This window comes from Anser cygnoides, chromosome W (genome assembly GCF_040182565.1).
Source record: "Anser cygnoides isolate HZ-2024a breed goose chromosome W, Taihu_goose_T2T_genome, whole genome shotgun sequence".
NCBI classification, from domain to species: domain Eukaryota; kingdom Metazoa; phylum Chordata; class Aves; order Anseriformes; family Anatidae; genus Anser; species Anser cygnoides.
In genome coordinates, this window is record NC_089911.1 from 4,215,278 (window position 1) to 4,235,522 (window position 20,245).

A 20,245-nucleotide genomic window follows, 5' to 3' on the forward strand; every position below is an offset into this window, starting at 1 on the left:
TGGACCCACTTGGGGCCCGCTGTCACCCAGCAAGGGGTCGCCGTCCCTCGAGCGCAGCCGATTTGGGGCATTTTGTGGGAAAAAAATGTAAGAAAATAATTTAAGAAGTGTGAAGTCGCTTTCCACCAGGGCACGTTGCCAAAAAGCGGCTTTTCTGTCTTTTTTTTTTGCATTTTCTCCCTCATTTTTTGCCTTTTCTGTAATTTTTTCCTCCTCACTTTTTTTTCCTCCTATTTTGCTTTTTTCCCTCTTAATTTGCTTTTTTTTCTTACTTTGCCTTTTTCCTCATTTTCGACTTTTTCCTTATGTTTTTGCTTTTTTCCTTCATCTTTTGCTCTCATTTTTTCTGCCTCACTTTTGTTGCTTTTTCCTTATTTTTTTGCCCTTTTTATCACTCTTTCCCTCTTTTTTGCCTTTTTCCCTCTTTTTTTGCCTTTTGTTCCCTCTTTTTTGCCCCTTTCCCTCCATATTTTCATTTTCTCTCATTTTTTGCTTTTTTCCCTGCTTCTTTTCCTTTTTCCCTCGCTTTTTAAATTTTTCTCCTCATTTTTTTTGTGTTTTTTTCCTCTCTTGTTGCCTCTCTTCTCATTTCCTTTTCCCCTCATCTTGTTGCATTTTTCCCTCATTTTTTGCCTTTTTTCCTCTTTTTTTGCCCTTTTTACAGCGCTGCTCCTGGGCTCCACGCGCAGGCCCCGCCCCCTCCCAGTGGCCCCGCCCCCTCCCAATGGCCCCGCCCCCTCCCAGATGTGGCCCCGCCCCTTTCACGGACACAATCGACGTGACCCACGTTGAATGGGCGTGGTCACCGCGACGGTGGGCGTGGTATGCAAATTACCCGCGTATCTCTACACGAAGGGGGCGTGGCCCCCTCTGAATGTGGGCGGGGCATGCAAATTGAGGTTCCGTCACGGGAACGAGGCCGAGGGGCGGGGCTACGCCGATGGAGTGCAGGCAGCGGGGCGGGACCTGCCCCACCCCGCAACCAATCGGGCGGCGCCGCCGCCTGCTCGCGGCCAATCGGGAGGCCGCGCGGCACCACGTGACCCGTTCAAAGCGGCCATTTCGTGAAGCAGCCGCGGAGCCGGGGGGGGGGGGCCGAGGGAACCCCTCATTGTGTCCTCGTATGGGGTCAGGGAATTAAATTCCTTTATTTTTTCAACTAATACATGAAAAAGGGGAATATTGTGTTCTTGTTTTAGCCGAATTCCCCTAATTTGTCGTGAAAGCGTAGGAAAAAGACACTAAAAGCCACCGCTGTGCCTGTGCCACGCACGTAGGCGCTGTCAGAGGAGCCACAGGAGTGACAAAAATAGGAAAAAAATGAATTTCTACCCCAAGGCAGGAGGATAGCAGCTGGATGAACGGCCCTGAAGTGCTGCCGGGGCTCGTTTGTTCCTTTCGGGACTCAAAACACTTAATTAACCTAAAAGTGTTTGTTTCTCTTGGGACTTGAAATAGTTAAAAAAAAAGAAACCAAAAGCATTTATTCCTCTTGGGACTTAAAACATCTGAAAAAAATGCAGCCTAAAAGCTGTGTGGTGTCAAGTGGGAATAAAGCAGAGCTGCCTCTGGCCAAGACCACCTTTCCTCACCCACGTGTGCTCTGCCGCAGTTTGATTCTCGTTTATAGAAAATAAACCTTAACACCATCATCGTGGTATAAGCTTATACAAGCTTGGCTGTCCTGTGGAAGACGTTTTACTTCCATTTGCCCACCTGCGGCTTAAATCTGTGACGTTTTGGTATTGGAGAACTTTTGTCGCGTCTCCCTGGTGAGCCCCGGGCCTGCCGAGGAGCTGCTGCTAACAAAAACAGATGCGAACCTGCGTAAATAATAAATATTTAATAAATTTTTGAGCTTTTATGGTTGTATGAAATAGTTTATACTGTAAAGTGCCCTACCTGCTTGCTACCGCCTCGCCGAGTGTTTGCCTTGAGCCACATTCCCCTTTTTGTCCCCCTAACGCCCGGCGGTGCTCGGCGGAGCTCCCCGTCAGGGCCGCCACCATTTTCGTGAGGCGCTGCTGCGCAGCACGGCGGCCGCCTGCGTGCCGGTCCCCGGGGCCCCCGCTGCGCCCTCTACCGGGCCAACTCGCTGCTCCCCCGGCACCGCCGGGACGGGCCCGGCCTCGGGAGCCCCGATTCGTGCCCGGGCCCTGCCCCGGCCGCGGTCCCGCCGCCCTCGAACGCCGCCGCGGCCGCCTCAGGCCCCGTCACAAAATGGCGGCGGGTGCGCGACGGCGGGAAGCGAGCGAGGAGCCGCCGCCCAATAGGAAAGCGCCTTTCCGCGTCGCTAGGCAGAACGGACGCTCCTCCGTTTTTCCATAGGGCGCGGCGCGCCCAATGGGAAAATAAAACGAGGAGCGAGCGCGGCGGCGGGGGGCCAATAGAAAAGCGCCTTTCCGCGTCGCTAGGCAGAACAGAGGGTGCCACGGTCGCCCATAGGGCGCCGCTCACCCAATGGAAAAATAGGCCGGGGGGTGCGGAGCGTTGCGGGGGAGAGCGGGCGCGGCGCGCAGGCGCGGTGCGCGGCGAGGGGGCCCGGAGCGCGGGGCGCGCAGGCGCGGTGCGCCGCGAGGGGGCGCGGAGGGCGCCGCGCGCAGGCGCGGGGGGGCGCGCGGCGCATGCGCGGTGCGCGCGCGGGAGGCGGCGGCGAGGAGGCGGCGGCGGCGGCGGGGAGGGCAGGGCCCGGGGCCGCTCCGCTCCGCTCCGCTCCCCCCCCCCCGGCGGGCTCCGGCCTTCGCGTGGAGGCGCCGCCCCCCCCTCCCCTTCCTCGGCTCCCCCCCCCCGCCCCTCGCGGCCCCCCCCCGCCTTCCTCCTCCTCTTCCTCCCGCCGCCCTCCGGGGCTCGGCCTCCGCCGCCTCAGGCCTCTTCCCCCCCCCACCCTTTCGGCGGCTCCCTCACAGCTTCCGCCCCCCCCTCCCCCCCCGGTCCCTTCCCCCTTCCCCCCCCCCCTCCTCCCCGTTTTTCCCCCGTTGTCGCCGCCGCCGCCATGGACGTGAAGCGGCTGAAGGTGACCGAGCTGCGGGCCGAGCTGGGCCGCCGCGGCCTGGACTCGCGCGGCCTGAAGGTGGAGCTGGCGCAGCGGCTGCAGGAGGCCCTGGACGCCGAGATGTTGGCGGCGGGGCCCGAGGAGAGCGGAGGCGGCGGCGGCGGCGGGGCTGCGGCGGCGGCCTGCGGAGGGGAAGCGGGGCCGCCGCCGGCGGGGCCGGCCTCGCACCGGCCCGGAGGCCCCGAGGAGGAGGAGGAGGAGGAGGAAGAGGAAGACGAGGAAGAGGAGGACGAGGAGGAGGAGGAGGACGAGGAAGCGCTGCTGGCCGACGAGGAAGCCGCCGAGGCTCCCGGTGAGGCGGAGGCGGCCCCGGCCGGCCCCCCGGAGGTGGAGGAGGAGGAGGAGGAGGAGGCGGAGGAGGCCGCGGCCCCCCCGGAGGAGCCCCAGCAGCAGCCCCAGCAGCAGCAGCCCCAGGAGCCGGCGGCGGCCGAGGAGCCGCAGCCCGAAGGCCCCGAGGGCAGCGGCGTGAACGGCGCCGAGCGGCCGCCCGAGGAAGCCCCCAGCGGGGACGAGGCCGCCGCCGCCGAGGCCAAGGAGGAGGAGGCCGCCCAGGCCGGTGAGCGCCGCCGCGGAGCCCCCATGGAGGGATTTGGGGGGTCCCCGAGCTGCTGCCCCCAAAAATTTGGGGGTCCCCGGGGTGTTTTGGGGGCCCTCGGGGTGTTTTGGGGGGTCCCGATGTGCTTCTCCCCAAAGCTTGGGGGGTCCCTAGGTGCTGTCCCGCAAAGTGTTGGGGGTCCCCAGCGTGTTTTGGGGGCCCGAATCTGTTTGTCGTCAAGTTTGGGGGTCCCCAGGGTGCTTTAGGGGGATCCCAATCTGCTTCCTCCCAAAGTTTGGGGGGGGTCTACAGGGTGCTTTGGGGGTCCCCGGAGCGTGTTGGGGGGTCCCAGTCTGCAGCTCCGTAAAGTTCAGGAGGTCGCAGGGGTGCTTTGGGGGTCCCCCAGGGTGGTTTTGGCGCTCCCGGTCTGCTTGCCCACAAAGTTTGGGGGTTCCCGGGGGCACTTTTGGGGTCCCCAGGGTGGTTTTGGGGGTCCCAACCTGCTTCACCCTGAAGTTCGGGATGTCCCAATGGCGCTTTGGGGGGGTCTCCAAAGTGTTTTTTGGGGTCTTAATCTGTTGCCCTGTGAAGTTTGGGGTTCCTCGGGGTGTTTTTGGGGGTCCTGATCTGTTTCCCCCGAAGTTCGGGGGGTCCACAGGGTGCTTTGGGGGTCCATAGCATGTTTTGGGGGGTCCCAATCTGCTGCTCCCCAAAGTTTTAGGGGATTTGGTGGTGTTTTGGGGGTCCCCACCTGTTGCCCCAGAAGGTTTTGGGGGTCCCAACCTGCTGCCTCGCGAAGTTTTGGGGGTCTCGGTGGAGTTTTGGGGGTCCTCAGGTGTTGCCGTGCATGGTTTTGGGCGTTTCTGTGGGAAGTTTGGGGTCCCCAACAGTTTTCTCATAAGATTTTGGGGGTCCCCGACTGCTCCCCCAGGTATTTTGGGGGGTCCTTAGGGTGCGTTGGGGGCCCCCAACTCTTTCCCCGTAAGGCTTTGGGGTGCCAACCTGTTCCCTCGGGAGGTTTTGGGGCATTTTGGGGGTCCCCAGCTGTTTCCTCCCAAGGTTTTGGGGGTTCCTGGGGCATTTTTGGGGTCCCCGTGCATGTTTTCGGGGCACAACGGGGGTCCCTACGTGTTTTCTGGGGGTGCTTTGGGGGTTCCCTCTGTGCCCCCTCACTTGGGGGGTCCCCGTGTCCCCCAGATTTGGGGCTCTCCGTGCTTTGGGGTCCCGCAACCCCTCCTTAAACCACCAAAACCACTTAAACCCCCTCAAAACTCCCCCCAAAACCCCGCTTTTGGGGCAAAAACATCTTTCTGAAGCCCCCTGGGGCTCTATTTGACCATCGGACCCTAAAAAAAAAAAACCCAAAGGTGCCCCAAGGAGCGGGCAATTAGCGCTTAACGAAGCGTTAATTAACCAGCCCCGCGGCCCCCAGGAGGAAGGAGGGCGCCGCGCCGTTCCGGCTCCTTTTTATGACGTTTTAGGACCAAAAAAAAACCCCAAACCGGCTCGATTTATGTTGCCAGCGGGCTCCGGGCCCAAAGTTGCCTTTTTCTGGGTTTTGACCTCAAGAGAAAAAGCATTTTTTTGGGGGGAATGTGGTTAAAACCAGGGAGAATTGCGTTTATTGATGGTTTTGGGTTTTTTTGTGCAGGAGCCCGGCGGGTTCGTTAGGCTTTTGCTTTCCTCGTTATTAATTAACGAGCAGGTCCCAGACCTGAGATTTTTTTTTTTGATGGAACTGGAGATGGAATTTTGTTAATTTTCCGTTTTTAAGGGGCTTTAAGGTTTGTTTTAGCCTTTTTTAAGGGTTTTTGCTGCCTTATTGCTATTTTATGTTGGGATTTGGCCGCGAAAATGAAGGGAGCTGAACTACAAAACCTCACGGCGTTGCTTAATTAATTCTTACCTTCGTTAACGCGGCCGGGAGAGCGAAACCGTGAGGCTTAGCACCTGCAAGGGTAGGGCTTTACCAAATTGGGCCAGATTTTGGGGCCGTAACGGCGTTTTTTTGTGCCGGCAGCGGACGAGGAGGACAAGGCGAAGCCGGCGGGCTCGGACGGGGAGCGGCGCGGCGTCAAGCGGCAGCGGGACGAGAAGGACGAGCACGGGCGCGCCTACTACGAGTTCCGCGAGGAGGCCTACAACAGCCGGTGCGTGCCGCCCCTTCCTCCCCTTCCTCCCCATCCCCGGCCCCTTTTTTGGGCTGAAAACCGGCCTTTTTCGCTCAGCTCCAAGTCGCCGCCGCCGCCGGAGGAGGAGCCGAGAGAAGGGGAGGACGATGAGAGCGCCGTCATCCTGGACACGTGTACGTAGCGGGGGGGTCAACTCAAAACATGGTAAAAAAGGCACCGTTTGGGGGGCAAAAATATCTTTTTGTCATTATGGCCAGCCTAATTAACGAGCAGCGGCACTAATTGAGCAGGAAGCTGGAGGAAGGCGGTGCCTGGATGTGGGCACACAGCTCATTTTTGCTTCTTTTTGATCTTTTTGGGTTTTTTTAGTTAATAAAAGCTCCAAATCCGTAGTGCTTGTCCCGCTAACACGCTGTAAAGAATCTATAATCCTTTACCAACCTTTCACTTATTAAATGAGAGGTCGTAAACCTTTTATTTATTAAAAGAAAGGTTGTGAAAAAGGTTATGAAACAACCAAATTTGTCACTGCACCGCTATTGCTCAAGGAAAACTCCGAAATCCCCCCAGAATTTCTCGAATCTGACATTTTAAAGAACAGCGGGACGATTTTGGGGGGGGAAAAACCCTTGAAAACGCGGCTGGGGAGCGCTGCAGCCTCCCCGCTGTTGACAATTTTGCCCTTTTTGCTGATTTTTCGCCCCGTTTCTCGCCCCGCAGACACCTCGGACCTGCACTTCCGCGCCACGAAGGACCGCTACGGGGGGCAGCCGCTCTTCTTCGAGAAGTTCCCGGCCCTCTGGGCCGGAGCGCGGAGCACGCACGGCGTCACCAAGGGCAGGGTCTGCTTCGAGGCCAAGGTGCGGCCTTTTGGGGGGATTTCCAGGCATTTTGGGGCTGCTTTTGTCCACATTTGGGGCACTTTGGGGGCTTGGTCCCCTCTGTTCATGGCTTTGGACCCCCGCAGCCTCCGCTTTTGGCTCCTTTCCTCACCCTTTGGCCGCTTTCCCTCAGCTCCGTCCCCTTTCCACATGCTGAAAACCCCAATTTTTGCCCCAAAAGCCTCAGTTTTGCCCCATTTTATCCCAAATATGGGACAATTCTGTGGCTTGGTCCCGTCTCCACTGCTTTGGACCCCCACAGCCTCCTCTTTTGGCTCCTTTCCTTCCCCTTTGGCCACTTTCCCTCCACTTTGGCCCCTTTCCACATTTAGAAAACTCCACTTTTTGCCCAAAAACCCTCCGTTTTGCCCCATTTTGTCGCAAATATGGGATGCTTTTGGGGTTTGTCCTCCTGTCACCGCTTTGGACCCCCGCAGCCTCCGCTTTTGGCTCCTTTCCATCCCCTTTGGCCACTTTCCCTCAGCTCCATCCCTTTTCATGTGCTGAAGACCCCAATTTTTGCCCCAAAAGCCTCCATTTTACCCCATTTTATCCCAAATATGGGACGCTTGTGAGGTTTGTCATTCTGTCACCATTTTGAAGCCGTGCAGCCTCCGCTTTTGGCTCCTTTCCTTCCCCTTTGGCCACTTTCCCTCCAGTTTGGCCCCTTTCCATATTTAGAAAACTCCGCTTTTTGCTCCAAAAGCCTCTGTTTTGCCCCATTTTGTCCCAAATATGGGATATTTTGGGGGTTTGTTCTCCTGTCACCGGTTTGGACCCCCGCAGCCTCCGCTTTTGGCTCCTTTCCTCACCCTTTGGCCGCTTTCCCTCAGCTCCGTCCCCTTTCCACATGCTGAAAACCCCAATTTTTGCCCCAAAAGCCTCAGTTTTGCCCCATTTTATCCCAAATATGGGACAATTCTGTGGCTTGGTCCCGTCTCCACTGCTTTGGACCCCCACAGCCTCCTCTTTTGGCTCCTTTCCTTCCCCTTTGGCCACTTTCCCTCCACTTTGGCCCCTTTCCACATTTAGAAAACTCCGCTTTTTGCCCAAAAAGCCTCTGTTTTGCCCCATTTTATCCCAAATATGGGATACTTTTGGGGGTTTGTTCTCCTGTCACTGCTTTGGACCCCTGCAGCCTCTGCTTTTGGCTCCTTTCCTCACCCTTTGGCCACTTTTTCTCAGCTCCTGCCCCTTTCCACATGCAGAAAAATATCTTATACATCACAGAAACCTTGCTTTTTGCCCAGAAACCCTGCTTTTTGCCCAAAAAGGCTCAGTTTTGCCCCGTTTCCCCGCAGGTGACGCAGCACCTCCCGGTGAAGGAGGGCAGCTCCGAGGTGCCGCTCTTCCGCGTCGGCTGGTCCGTCGACTTCTCCCACTCGCAGCTGGGTGAGCCCCCGAGCCCCCCCCCCCTTCATTTTGGGGGGGATTTTGGGGGGTTGGTGTGAATTTGGGGGATTTTGGGGGGTTTGGTATGGGTTTTGGAGGGGTTGCTGTGGGTTTTGGGGGTGTTTGGTGGGGATTTGGGGGGTTTGATGTGGGTTTGTGGGGGGGTTGGTGTGAATTTGGGAGATTTGGGGGGGTTGTGTGGTTTTGGGGGGCTTTGGTTTGGGTTTTGGGGGATTTGGGGGGGTTGGTGTGAATTTGGGGGATTTTGGGGTGTTTGGAGTGGGTTTGGGGGGGATTGGTGTGGGCTTTCGGGGGGTGGTGTGGTTTTGGGGGGTGGTGCGGGCTTCGGGGGATTTTGAGGGGGCTTTGTGTGGGGCTTGGGGGGTTTTGTCAGGGTTTGGGGGAGGTTTTGTGGGAGTTGTCTGGTTTTGAGGGCATTTGGTTCTATTTTTCGGAGACTTTTGCCCTCTCTGGCGGGCGTTCGCTCCGTTTGGGGTGGATTTTTGCTCCGTTTTGGGGTGGATTTTTGCTCCGTTTTGGGGTGATTTTTGCTCCGTTTTGGGGTGGATTTTTGCTCCGTTTTGGGGTGGATTTTTGCTCCGTTTTGGGGTGATTTTTGCTCCGTTTTGGGGTGGATTTTTGCTCCGTTTGGGGTGGATTTTTGCTCCGTTTGGGGTGGATTTTTGCTCCGTTTGGGGTGGATTTTTGCTCCGTTTGGGGTGATTTTTGTCCCGTTTGGGGGACCGTTTGTCCCGTTTGGGGGACCGTTTGTCCCGTTTGGGGGACTTCTGCCCCATTTTTGTGCTTTCCGTCCCGTTTGCAGGGGAGGACGAGTTCTCCTACGGCTACGACAGCCGGGGGCTGAAGGTGGCGAGCGGGCGCTTCGAGGCCTTCGGGCAGCCCTTCGGCGAGAGCGACGTCATCGGCTGCTACGCGGTGCGCGCGGCGGGCCGCGATTCGGGGCCGAAAACCCCCAAACGGACCCCGACCGACCCTTTTTTTTCCCCGTTTTGCGTCTCTCCGCAGGACTTCGAGGGCGCCGAGGTGGTGGAGCTGTCCTTCGCCAAGAACGGCGAGGCGCTGGGGCCGGCTTTCGGGGTGCCCAAGGCGGCGCTGGGGGGCCGGGCGCTGCTGCCCCACGTGCTGTGCAAGGGCTGCGCCGTCGAGCTCAACTTCGGGCAGAAGGCCGAGCCCCTCTGCCCCGGCCCCGACGGCTTCGTCTTCATCCACGCCCTGCCCCCCGAGGAGCGCGTCCGCACCCCGCTGCCCCCCAAAACCACGGAGGAGTGCGAGGTCGGGCGGGGGGCGCCGCCTTCGCGGGGCTGGGGGGGGGCGTTTGGGGCTCCCCCGCCTCGTTTAGCCGATCTTTTCCCTTCATTTTCTCCATTTTCTTTCCCTTTCGGGTCCCATCCTTATTTCCTCAACTTTTTCTATCCCCTTTTGGTCTCCCTACCCTCATGTCATTGACTTTTTTATCTCCTTTTGGGCCCCCCACCCTCATTTCCTCAACTTTTTTCTTTCCTTTTGCCCCCCCCCCCCCCCCCCCCCTCATTTCCTCAACTTTTCTTCCCTTTTGGGCCCCCCACCCTCATTTCATCAACTTTTTTGTTCCTCTTTTGGGCTCCCCATCCTAAATTCCTCATTTTTTTCCCTCCCCATGCTCATTTCCTTATTTTTTTCCCCCCTTTTTCCCCTCCCCATGCTCATTTCCTTATTTTTTCCCCCCTTTTTCCCCTCCCCATGCTCATTTCCTTAATTTTTTTCCCCCTTTTTCCCCTCCCCCAATCCTTATTTTTTCAATTTTTCTCCCCTTTCGTGTCCCCCATTCTCGTTTCCTCATTTTTTTTCTCCCCTTTTGGACCCCCCATCCTCATTTCCTCAAATTTTCCCCCTTTTTTCCTGTCCCCTCCTTATTTTTTTCAATTTTTCTCCCCTTTCGTGTCCCCCCTTGTCATTTTCTCATTTTTTTCCCCCTTTTGGGCCCCCCACCCTCATTTCCTCAACTTTTTTCTCCCCTTTTGGGCTTCCCATTTTCAATTCCTCATTTTTTCCGCCCCCGTTCTCATTTTCTCAACTTTTTTTTTCCCCTTTTGGGTTCCCCATTCTCATTTCATTGATTTTTTTTTCTCCCTTTTTTCCCCGTGCTCATTTCCTCAACTTTTCTTTCCCCTTTCTCCCCCCCCCATCCTTGTTTTACCGTTTTTTTTTCTTTTTTTCCCCCTTTTTGGGCCCCCCACCCCCGTTTCATTTAATTTTTTTCCCCTTTTGCCCCCCCCTATTTCCTCATTTTTTCCTCTTTTTTTCCCCACCACCTTCATTTCCTTGATTTTTTTCCCCTTTTTTCTTCTCCGTCCTCATTTCCTCGATTCTTTTTTTTCCCTTTTCTGTTCCCCTTCCTCATTTCCTTGATTATTTTTCCCCTTTTTCCCCCCATCCTCATTTCCCCAACTTCCCCCCCCCCCCCTTTTTTTTTACCCCCAACCCCCCCATCCTCACTTCCTCCATCTTTTTATCCCCTTTTGGGTTCCCCATCCTCATTTCCTAGATTTTTTTGCCCCCTTTTTGCCCCCCCCTCATTTTTTCCCCTTTTCCCCCCCCAGGTGCTGCTGATGGTGGGGCTGCCGGGCTCGGGGAAGACCCAGTGGGCGCAGAAGCACAGCGAGGAGAACCGGGACAAGCGCTACAACATCCTGGGGACCGAGCTGGTCCTGCACCAGCTGCGGGTGGGCGCCCCGAAACGCCTCCCCCGGCCCCTCACGTCCTCCTTTCTCGATTATTGTTAATTATTGTTAATGATTTCCTCCCTCCGGCAGACGAAGGGCCCCGAGGAGGAGGAGCTGGACGCCAAGAGCAGGGACCTGTTAATCCAGCAAGCTGCTCAGTGCCTTAGCAAGCTGGTTCAGATCGCTCCCAGGGCCAAGAGGAACTTCATCCTCGACCAGGTGGAGGCCGCGGGGGCGCGGGGGGGAGGCCGAGGGGACGTGGGGACGAAGGCTCACCTCCTCCTCCTCCCCCCCTGCAGTGCAACGTCTACAACTCGGGGCAGCGGCGGAAGCTGCTGGCCTTCAAGGGCTTCTGCCGCAAGGTGGTGGTCGTCGTGCCCACCGAGGACGACTGGAAGAAGAGGCTGGAGCTGCGCAAGGAGGCCGAGGGCGAGGACGTCCCCGACTCCGTCATGCTGGAGATGAAAGGTGCGGCCTCCCCCAAACCCCGCCGCCCCCCCCCCACGTTCCCCGACCGCCTTTTTTACCTCGTATCCTCCTTTTTCTCCCTCCCCCCGCAGCCAACTACTCGCTGCCGGAGAAGAACGACTACCTGGACGAGGTGCTGTACGGCGAGCTGCCCAAGGAGGAGGCCCAGCCCCTGGTCACCAAGTACAAGGAGGAGGCCAGGAAGCTGCTGCCCCCCTCCGAGAAGCGCGCCAACCGCCGCAACAACCGCAACAAGCGCAACCGCCAGAACCGCAACCGCGGCCAGGGCTACGGTGGGGCCTCCCCCGACCCCCCCGGCCTCCTCCGGGGCCTCCTTCGGGGCCTCCCCGTGACCCCAACCCCTTTTTTTTCCCCCCCCCCGCAGTGGGTGGCCAGCGCCGGGGCTACGACAATCGCGTCTACGGGCAGCAGCAGTACTGGGGGCAGCCTGGAAACCGAGGGGTGAGAGCCCGCGTCGAGTCCTCCGCGGCCTCCTTCCCCGCCCCAAACCCCATTTTGAGGCCAATCGGCCGCTTTTTGGGGCTTCTTTTTTAATCTTCCAGGGTTACCGCAACTTCTACGACCGCTACCGAGGGGACTACGACAGGTTCTACGGCCGCGACTACGAGTACAACAGATACCGGGACTACTACCGGCAGTACAACCGGGAGGTGAGCGGCGCCCGCTGCCCCCTTTTCCTTCTTTTTTTAGCCCCCCCCAAACCATTTCCCCCCTCCTGTGCCATTTTTAGCCCCCCCGTAACCATTTTCCCCTCTTTTTTTTCCGCTCTTCACCCCCTCATAACCATTTTTCCCCGTTTTCTCAATTTTTAACCCCCCAAATAGACATTTTTCCCCCCTTTTTTACATTTTTTAGCCCCCGCTATAACCATTTCTCTCTTCCTCTTTTCATTTTTTAGCCCCCCAAACCCTTTCCCCTTGTATTCATTTTTTAGCCCCCCGTAACCATTTTTCCCCCTTCTTTCACTTTTTAGCCCTCTTTGTGCCATTTTTTGTCTCCCTGTAACCATTTTCCCCCATTTTTTCATTTTTTTTAGCCTCCACTATAACCATTTTCCTTTTTTCATTTTTTAACCCCCCCGTAACCATTTCCCCCCCCTTTTTCATTTTTAGCCCTCCATAATTCTTTTCTCCCCCCCTTTTCTCATTTGTTAGCTCCCCACGTAACCATTTTCCCCCCTTTTTTTGTTTTTTATTTTTCACATAACCCTTTTTCCCCTTTTTTCTCTTCCCAACCAGTTTCTGTCCTTTTTTTCAGTTTTTAGGCTCCTCCATAACCATTTTCTCCCTTTTTTCACTTTCTTAGCCCCCCATAACCATTTTCTCACCTTAGTTTCATTTATTAGCCTCCCCACAACCATTTCTTCCCCTTTTTTTCATTTTTAGCCCCCACAGAACCTTCTTTCCCCCAAGTTTTTTTCGTTTTTAGCCCCTCCATAACCATTTCCCCCACGTTTCCATTTAGCCCCCACAGAACCCTTTTTCCCCTTTTTTTCATTTTTTTTGCCCTTCCATAACCATTTCTTCCCCTATTTTTAATTTTTTTTACACCTGTAACCGTTTCCTCTGCTTTTCTCATTTTTAGCTTCCACAGAACCAATTCTTTCATTTTTTTCATTTTTTAGCCCCCCATAACCATATTTCCCCCATTTTTTCAGTTTTTTACCCCCATAACCATTCCCCTGCCTTTTTCATTCCTAGCCCCCACAGAACCTTTTTTCCCTTATTTTCCATCTTTTAGCCCTTCCATAACCATTTTTGCCCCCTTTTTTCATTTCCCCCTCCCCTTTTTTCATTTTTAGCCCCTCCATAACCATTTTTTCTCCCTCTTTCATTTTTAGCCCCTCCGTAACCATTTTCCCCCCATTTTTTTCATTTTTTTTACTCCCTATAACCCTTTTTTCCCCGTTGTTCACTTTTTAGCCCCCCCCATAATTATTTCTCCCCCCCTTTTTTCCTTTTTATCCCCTGCAGAACCTTTTATCCCCTCTCGTTTTCCATTTTTTAGCCCCTCCGTAACCGTTTTCCCCCCATTTTTTTCAGTTTTTTACCCCCTATAACCGTTTTCCCCCCGTTTTTTTCATTTTTTACCCCCCCCATAACCAATTTCCCCCCCCTTTTCTCCGCAGTGGCAGAACTACTACCAGGACAGAGACCGATACTACAGGAACTACTACGGCTACCAGGGCTACCGGTGAAGGCCCGGCCGCAGTCGCCCCGCGGAGGCGTCCGCCGCTCCCCCAAACACAACCGACGGGAAAAAGAAAAAAAAAAAACACAAAAAAACGAAAAAAAAAAAAAAAACAGGGCTGTGGGGGGGGGCAGAGAGGTTTTTTTTTGGGTGGGGGGGGAGGTGCCGGGGAGGGGGGAAGAAAAAAAAAAAGAAAAAAGGAGAAAAAAAAAAAGAGAGAAAAAGGACAAAAAAAAAAAAACAATGTAAATTTTTTTTAAAGTTTGTTGAAAAAGAATATTGTCTTATTCTATAAAACATTTCAAAGCTGGTTAGGTATTTGTAATCGGGACGGCGTGCAGCCCCCCCCTCCCCCCCTCCCTCGCCACCCCCCTGCGCGGGGCCGGGGGGGGGGCCGGGGGCGGATTTTTTGGGGCAGAAATTCGCTGTTGGCTCTAATTCCTTCCCTTTTGCAGCGTCTTCGTTTTTTTCCTTGCAGCTCGGTTGTTCTCGGGTTGGGGGGGGGGGGGGGGGGGGGCAGGGGGTTTTGGGGAGGTTTCTGCTCCCTTTGGGGTTGGGGATTTGGGGTCGTTTCCCCCCCCCCCAGCAGCGTGCTTCCCCCCCCGCCCTCGCTATTAAATTGCCCTGAAAATCTCCTCAGTGGAATTGGGACCGTTTCTTTTCCTCGGTTGTCTGGGTTTTTTTTTTGGTTTTATTTTTCCTGTTTTTTGTATTTTTCTCGGCAGAATGAGGCGCGGCGACTGGGGAGGGGGCACGGCCTTGGGGCCCCCCCTTCTCCTTCCTCCCCCCCAGGCCCGGAGGCGGCGCTCGGGGACGTCCCCGTCCCCCAACAGCAGGCAGGGGTCGGGGCGCGGGGGGGGCTGCGCGTTTTGGGCCATTTTTAGGCTTTTTTCCCTTTTGATTTTATTCCCCCCTCCCTCAGCCCCCCCTCAGCCCCTCAGCCCTTTCACTGTTTGAAATTCAAACACTCTGTGTTGTGTGTTTCTTTTTTAATTTTCCTTCCGAATCGGCCGTTTCCTTTCCGTTTTTAATTTTTTTGGTGTTTTTTTTTTCCCCTTCTCCCCCTCACGGGCCGGGGGCTGGCGCAGCGAGAAGCCATTTTGGAGCTCTGGAGTCCTTTTTAAATAATAAAAAGAAAAAAAAACTAATAATAATAATAAAAAAAAATAATCCATCCTGTTTTTTTTCTGGGGATAAACTAGAACTGCCACCGCGGTGTCTGTCAGCCCGTAGCGACCCCCGTAGGCGTCTTGATTCCCCCCCCCTCACATTTTTTTGTTAAAAACACAGAAAACTTTAAAAAAAAAAAAAAAAGAACCCCCCCCCCCCCGGCCCCCCAGGCGTGCTGCCTGTTGTGGCCCCGTTTGGTGTCCCGTGTCTGTCCGGGCGGGGGGCGCGGGGCCGCTCGGGCTGTACGGGTGGCGCCGCCGCCGCGTCTTCCCCCCCAGCTCCCGGCAGTGTAGGCGGCTGCGGCCGTTTTTAGAATAAAGAAACCGTTCGCTTGACTTCAGCCCGCGCCTCGCCTCTGTGTCTCTGGGGACGGGGACGGGACCGGGGCAGGGTTTAGGGACGGGGCAGGGGCCTCGTGTCGGTGTTTTGGGGTCTGCACCGTGGTTTAGGGCCGCTAACGGGGCCTCATGTTGGGGTTTTGGGCCTATACCGGGGACTTGTTTTGATATTTGGGGTCTATGCTGTGGTTTAGGGCGGTTCCAGAGCCTTGTGTCAGTGTCTGGGGTCTGCATCATGATTTAGGGCTGGTACTGGGGCCTCGTGTTGGTGTTTGGGGCCTATAATGGGAATGGAGGCCTGCACCGGTACCAGGGCCTCGTGTCGGTGTTTTGGGGCCTGTACCAGGGCTTGGGGCTGGTACTGGGGCCTTGTTTTGGTATTTGGGGTCTGCACTGTGGTTTTAGTGACAGCACCGGGGGCCTCGTGTTGATGTTTTGGGGTCTGCACCACAGTTTAGGGCCAGTACCGGGGCCTCATGTTGGTGTTTGGGGCCTAAAATGGGAATGGAGGCCTGAACCGGTACCAGGGCCTCGTGTTGGTGTTTGGGCCCTATGCCATAGTTTAGGGCCAGTACTGGGGCATCATGTTGGTGGTTTTGGGCCTGCACCGTGGTTTGGGGCCGGTACCGGGGCCTTGTGTCAGTGTTTGGGGTCTGCATCATGGTTTAGGGCCGGTCGTGGGGCCTGGTGTTGATGTTTTGGGGCCTGTAATGGGAATGGAGGCCTGCACTGGGGCTGGCGTCTACACCAGGATTGGGCCCTACACTGTGGCTTAGGGCCGATAATGGGGCCTTGTTTTGGTATTTCGGGTGTGCACTGTGGTTTAGTGATGGTACCAGGGCCTTGTGTCAGTGTTTGGGGCGTGCACTGTGGTTTAGGGCCAGAACCGGGACCTCGTGTTGGTGTTTGGGGCCTATAACAGGAGCTGAGGCCTGCACTGGGGCCTTGTTTTGGTATTTGGGGCCTGCACCGTGGTTTAGTGATAGTTCCAGGGCCTTGTGTTGGTGTTTGGGGCCTGTAACGGGAACCGAGGCCTGCACCGGTACCAGGGCCTCGTGTCAGTGTTTTGGGGCCTGCAGCATGGTTTAGGGCTGGTACCAGGGCCTCGTGTCGGTGTTTGGGCTGGTACCAGGGCCTTTGTGTCCCTGTTTGGGGCTTGTGCCGTGGTTTAGGGCCAGTACTGGGACCTCATGTTGTTGGTTGGGGGCTGTAACAGGAACTGAGGCCTGCACCAGGCCTGGGGCCTACACCATGTTTTGGGATCTGCACCAGGATTGGGCCCGAAGCCATGGTTTAGGGCCAGTACCGGGGCCTCATGGAAGCGTTTTGGGGCTGGTACTGGGGCCTGGTGTTGGTGTTTGGGGCCTGTAATGGGAGCTGAGGCCTGCACCGGGGCCTGGGCCGCGTTTTGGGGCCTGCACCGGGCACTGAGGCCTAGGCCGATGCCCGTCACCATGGCAACAACGGTAGGAAACTGGGGGGGGGGGGGGGGGGGGGGGCGCGCCGCCATCTTGGCGCTGCCGCGCGCTGACATGGCGGGAGGGCGGGCGGCGCCATTTTGGAAGGGGCGGGCGCCGTTTTGGAAGCGGGCGGCGCCATCTTGGAAGCGGGCGGGCGTGGTGGCGGATGCCGTCGGCGCCATTTGGGTGGGGAGGCGCCATCTTGGGGCGGGCGGCGCAGCGCGCAGGCGCGGGCGGGCGCCATGGCGGGGCCGGGCGAAGCCGGCGTGGGCGCCGCCATGTTGGGCAGGGGCTGGGGGCGGGGGGGTGGCTTGGGGGGCTTATCCTGTCCCTATAGAGGGTCTGGGGGCCGTGGGGACCCCACAGAGGAGCTGGGGGCGTGGGGACCCCATAGGGAGACCCCATAAAGGGGCTGGGGGTTAAGCGGGTCCCCACAGAGACCCTATAAAGGGTCTGGGGCCATGGAGGACCCTATAGGGGGGCCCTATAAAGGGTCTGGGGCCATGGAGGACCCTATAGGGGGGCCCTATAAGGGGTCTGGGGCTAGGGCACACCCCAAAGGGAGACCCCAGGGAGGAGCTGGGGGTAAGGGGGTCCCCGCAGCGACCCCGTAGAGGAGCTGGGGCCATGCGGACCCCATAAGCAGGCCCCACGAAGGGGCTGGGCCCATGGCGGACCCCACAGGGGGACCCCGCAGAGGGGTTGGGGCCGTGGGGACCCCACAGAGCAGCCAGGGCTGCCCCCCCCCCCCCATCTCCCTCTGCCCCCCAGCGCGCCCAGCTGCTGCGCCCCCCCGCCCCCCAGCGCCCCATAGCACCCCAAATCTCGCCCCCCTCAGTGTCCCCCATCGCCCCATAGCACCCCCCATCGCCCCATAGCACCCCCCATCGCCCCATAGCGCCCCCCCATCACCCCCCATGGCCCCATAGCACCCCACATCGCCCCATAGTGCCCCAAATCTCCCCCCATCGCCCCATAGCACCCCCATCCCCCCACATTGCCCCCATCGCCCCATAGCACCCCACATTGCCCCATAGTGCCCCCCATCTCCCTACAGCGCCCCATAGCACCCCACAGCTCCCCCTATCTCCCCACATCCCACCCCCCCCAGTGCCCCCCCCATCCCCCCCCATCGCCCCCCATCTCCCCACAGCGCCCCACATCTTGCCCCCCCAGTGCCCCCCCATCTCCCCATAGCGCCCCACATCCCCCCACATTGCCCCATATCACCCCATAGCGCCCCACATCTCCCCATAGCGCCCCCCCATCGCCCCATAGCACCCCACATCTCCCCATAGCACCCCCCCATCTCCCCATAGCGCCCCACATCCCCCCACATTGCCCCATATCACCCCATAGCGCCCCACATCTCCCCATAGCGCCCCCCCATCGCCCCATAGCGCCCCCCATCCCCCCCCATCCCACCCCCCAGGGATGGCGGACGGGGCCATTGGGGTTTTGGGGGGGGGGGGGGTCACAGACTTGTGGGGCCGGGGGGGGGCTCGGGGGGGTGCTATGGGGCCGGGGGGGGGGGTCAGGAAGATTTGGGGCCCCCCCAGTCGCAGGCGTGAGGCCGCAGCTCGGTGGCAGACCCAGGCTTTATTTCCTCCGCGCGGCCCCGGCTGTGGGGCGGGGGGGGGGCGCCCCATAACCGTGCCCCCCCCAACACCCCCATAACACCGGGGGGGGGGGAGGGGGGCACGGGGCTGTGCTGCTCGCTGCGGGGCTGCGTGGGGCGCGACCCCCAGGTGTGGGGCGGGGACCCCCAAAATATGGGGTGGGACCCCCAGGTGTGGGGCGGGGACCCCAAAGTGTGGGGCGGGGGCCCCAAAATACGGGGTGGGACCCCCAAATGTGGGGCGGGGACCCTCAAGTGGGGGGGGGGAGACCCCAAAATATGGGGTGCGACCCTCAAGTGGGGGGGGAACCCTCAAATGTGGGGCAGCCCCCCAAGTGTGGGGTGGGACCTCCAGGTGTGGGGCGGGGACCCTCAAGTGTGGGGTGGGACCCTCAAGTGGGGGGGGGGACCCTCAAATGTGGGGCAGCCCCCCAAGTGTGGGGCAGCCCCCCAGGTGTGGGGTGGGACCTTCAACTGCGGAGACACCCCCAAGTGTGGGGTGGGACCCCCAAGTGTGGGGCAGCCCCCCATGCACTGAGCACCCCCCGAGGCATGAACCAAACCCCCCAAAGAGGAGCCAGCCCCCAACCAGGGAGCCGGCCCCCCAAGTGTGGGGCAGGACCCCCAGGTGTGGGGCAGGCCCCCAAGTGTGGGGCAGGACCCCCAAGTGTGGGGCAGGCCCTAGGTGTGGGGCAGCCCCCCAAGTGTGAGCCAGCCCCCCAAGTGTGGGGCAGGACCCCCAAGTGTGGGGCAGGCCCTAGGTGTGGGGCAGCCCCCCAAGTGTGAGCCAGCCCCCCAAGTGTGGGGCAGGACCCCCAAGTGTGGGGCAGGCCCTAGGTGTGGGGCAGCCCCCCAAGTGTGAGCCAGCCCCCCAAGTGTGAGCCAGCCCCCCAAGTGTGGGGCAGCCCCCCAAATGTGGGGCAGCCCCCCATGCACTGAGCACCCCCCGAGGCATGAACCAAACCCCCCAAAGAGGAGCCAGCCCCCAACCAGGGAGCCGGCCCCCCAAGTGTGGGGCGGGACCCCCAAGTGTGGGGCGGGACCCCCAGGTGTGGGGCAGCCCCCCAAGTGTGAGCCAGCCCCCCAAGTGTGGGGCAGGACCCCCAAGTGTGGGGCAGGCCCTAGGTGTGGGGGCAGCCCCCCAAGTGTGAGCCAGCCCCCCAAGTGTGGGGCAGCCCCCCAAGTGTGGGGCAGCCCCCCAGGTGTGGGGCAGCCCCCCATGCACTGAGCACCCCCGAGGCATGAACCAGCCCCCAAAGAGGAGCCAGCCCCCAACCAGGGAGCCGGCCCCCAAGTGTGGGGCGGGACCCCCAAGTGTGGGGCTGCCCCCCAAGTGTGAGCCAGCCCCCCAAGTGTGGGGCAGGACCCCCAAGTGTGGGGCAGGCCCTAGGTGTGGGGCAGCCCCCAAGTGTGAGCCAGCCCCCAAGTGTGGGGCAGCCCCCCAAGTGTGGGGCAGCCCCCAGGTGTGGGGCAGGACCCCCAAGTGTGGGGCAGGCCCTAGGTGTGGGGCAGCCCCCCAAGTGTGAGCCAGCCCCCAAGTGTGGGGCAGCCCCCAAGTGTGGGGCAGCCCCCAGGTGTGGGGCAGGACCCCCAAGTGTGGGGCAGGCCCTAGGTGTGGGGCAGCCCCCCAGGTGTGGGGCAGCCCCCCATGCACTGAGCACCCCCGAGGCATGAACCAAACCCCCCAAAGAGGAGCCAGCCCCCCAACCAGGGAGCCGGCCCCCCAGGTGTGGGGCAGCCCCCCAAGTGTGGGGCAGGACCCCCAAGTGTGGGGCAGCCCCCCAAGCCGGGGGGGGGGCTCAGAGCAGGGCGCAGAAGAACTTCTTCTCGCGGAAGGGGTTCTCGGAGGTGGGCACGGGGGTGATGAGGGGGTCCTCGCAGGCGTGGGCGTCGCAGTAGGACATCAGCTCCGCCGCCGCCTTCGACACCTGCGGGGGGGGGGGGGGGGACGGACGCGGCCCCGTCAGCCCCCCCCCGGGCCGTGGGGCGGCCCCCCCCCCCCCCCCCGGTGCCCCCCCCCACCTTGATGCGGCACATGCTGGCCTCGATCTTGAGCTGCTCCACCAGCTTGCGCGCCTGCCCGATGCTCATGGTGCTGTTCACGGGGGTCTCGCCCTTCATCGGGTCCTGGGGGGGGGGGGAATTTGGGGGGGGGGCACCCCAAAAAATCGATGGGGGGAGGGATTGGATTGGCCCCCCCCCCCCCCCAACCCCATAGATGGGATTGGGGGGGGTTGGGGATGGCGCCGCCGTCCCCCAAAAAAA

The 20,245-nt window shown here is 59.1% G+C and overlaps 2 protein-coding genes and 2 long non-coding RNA genes across 5 annotated transcripts in view; 2 read left to right on the forward strand and 2 right to left on the reverse strand.

The window, feature by feature from the left end:
- Positions 1–1,129: 1,129 nt before the first annotated feature.
- On the reverse strand, positions 1,130–2,538 carry LOC136788688 (uncharacterized). Its single transcript, XR_010827325.1, has 2 exons — positions 1,903–2,538; positions 1,130–1,823 (listed from the first exon to the last, which is right to left on the reverse strand). It is a non-coding gene; the product is annotated as an uncharacterized lncRNA (long non-coding RNA).
- Positions 2,539–2,955: 417 nt separating this feature from the next.
- On the forward strand, positions 2,956–13,638 carry LOC136788686 (heterogeneous nuclear ribonucleoprotein U-like protein 2). Its single transcript, XM_066987307.1, has 14 exons — positions 2,956–3,608; positions 5,608–5,737; positions 5,816–5,892; positions 6,440–6,579; positions 7,902–7,992; positions 8,816–8,928; positions 9,019–9,285; positions 10,593–10,715; positions 10,806–10,934; positions 11,015–11,183; positions 11,276–11,476; positions 11,569–11,645; positions 11,747–11,854; positions 13,333–13,638. The coding sequence occupies exons 1-14, from the start codon at positions 2,993–2,995 to the stop codon at positions 13,399–13,401; spliced, it is 2,310 nt and encodes a 769-aa protein (XP_066843408.1). The 5' UTR covers positions 2,956–2,992; the 3' UTR covers positions 13,402–13,638.
- A 4,833-nt stretch (positions 13,639–18,471) lies between these two features.
- LOC136788766 (uncharacterized) lies at positions 18,472–19,848 on the forward strand. Its single transcript, XR_010827372.1, has 4 exons — positions 18,472–18,608; positions 18,666–19,009; positions 19,482–19,500; positions 19,708–19,848. It is a non-coding gene; the product is annotated as an uncharacterized lncRNA (long non-coding RNA).
- Positions 19,577–20,245, reverse strand: part of LOC136788764 (guanine nucleotide-binding protein G(I)/G(S)/G(O) subunit gamma-3) — a 147,485-nt gene continuing 146,816 nt past the window's right edge. Inside the window, exons 2-3 of one of the 2 annotated variants that reach the window (XM_066987442.1) lie at positions 20,003–20,103; positions 19,577–19,908 (exon numbers count right to left, since the gene is read on the reverse strand). In XM_066987442.1, coding sequence (XP_066843543.1) covers positions 19,780–19,908; positions 20,003–20,101 — 228 coding nt within the window. In that variant the 5' untranslated portion in view covers positions 20,102–20,103 and the 3' untranslated portion in view covers positions 19,577–19,779. Of the gene's footprint in view, positions 19,909–20,002; positions 20,108–20,245 lie in introns of both variants that reach the window. The other variant, XM_066987443.1, reaches the window with a different exon arrangement.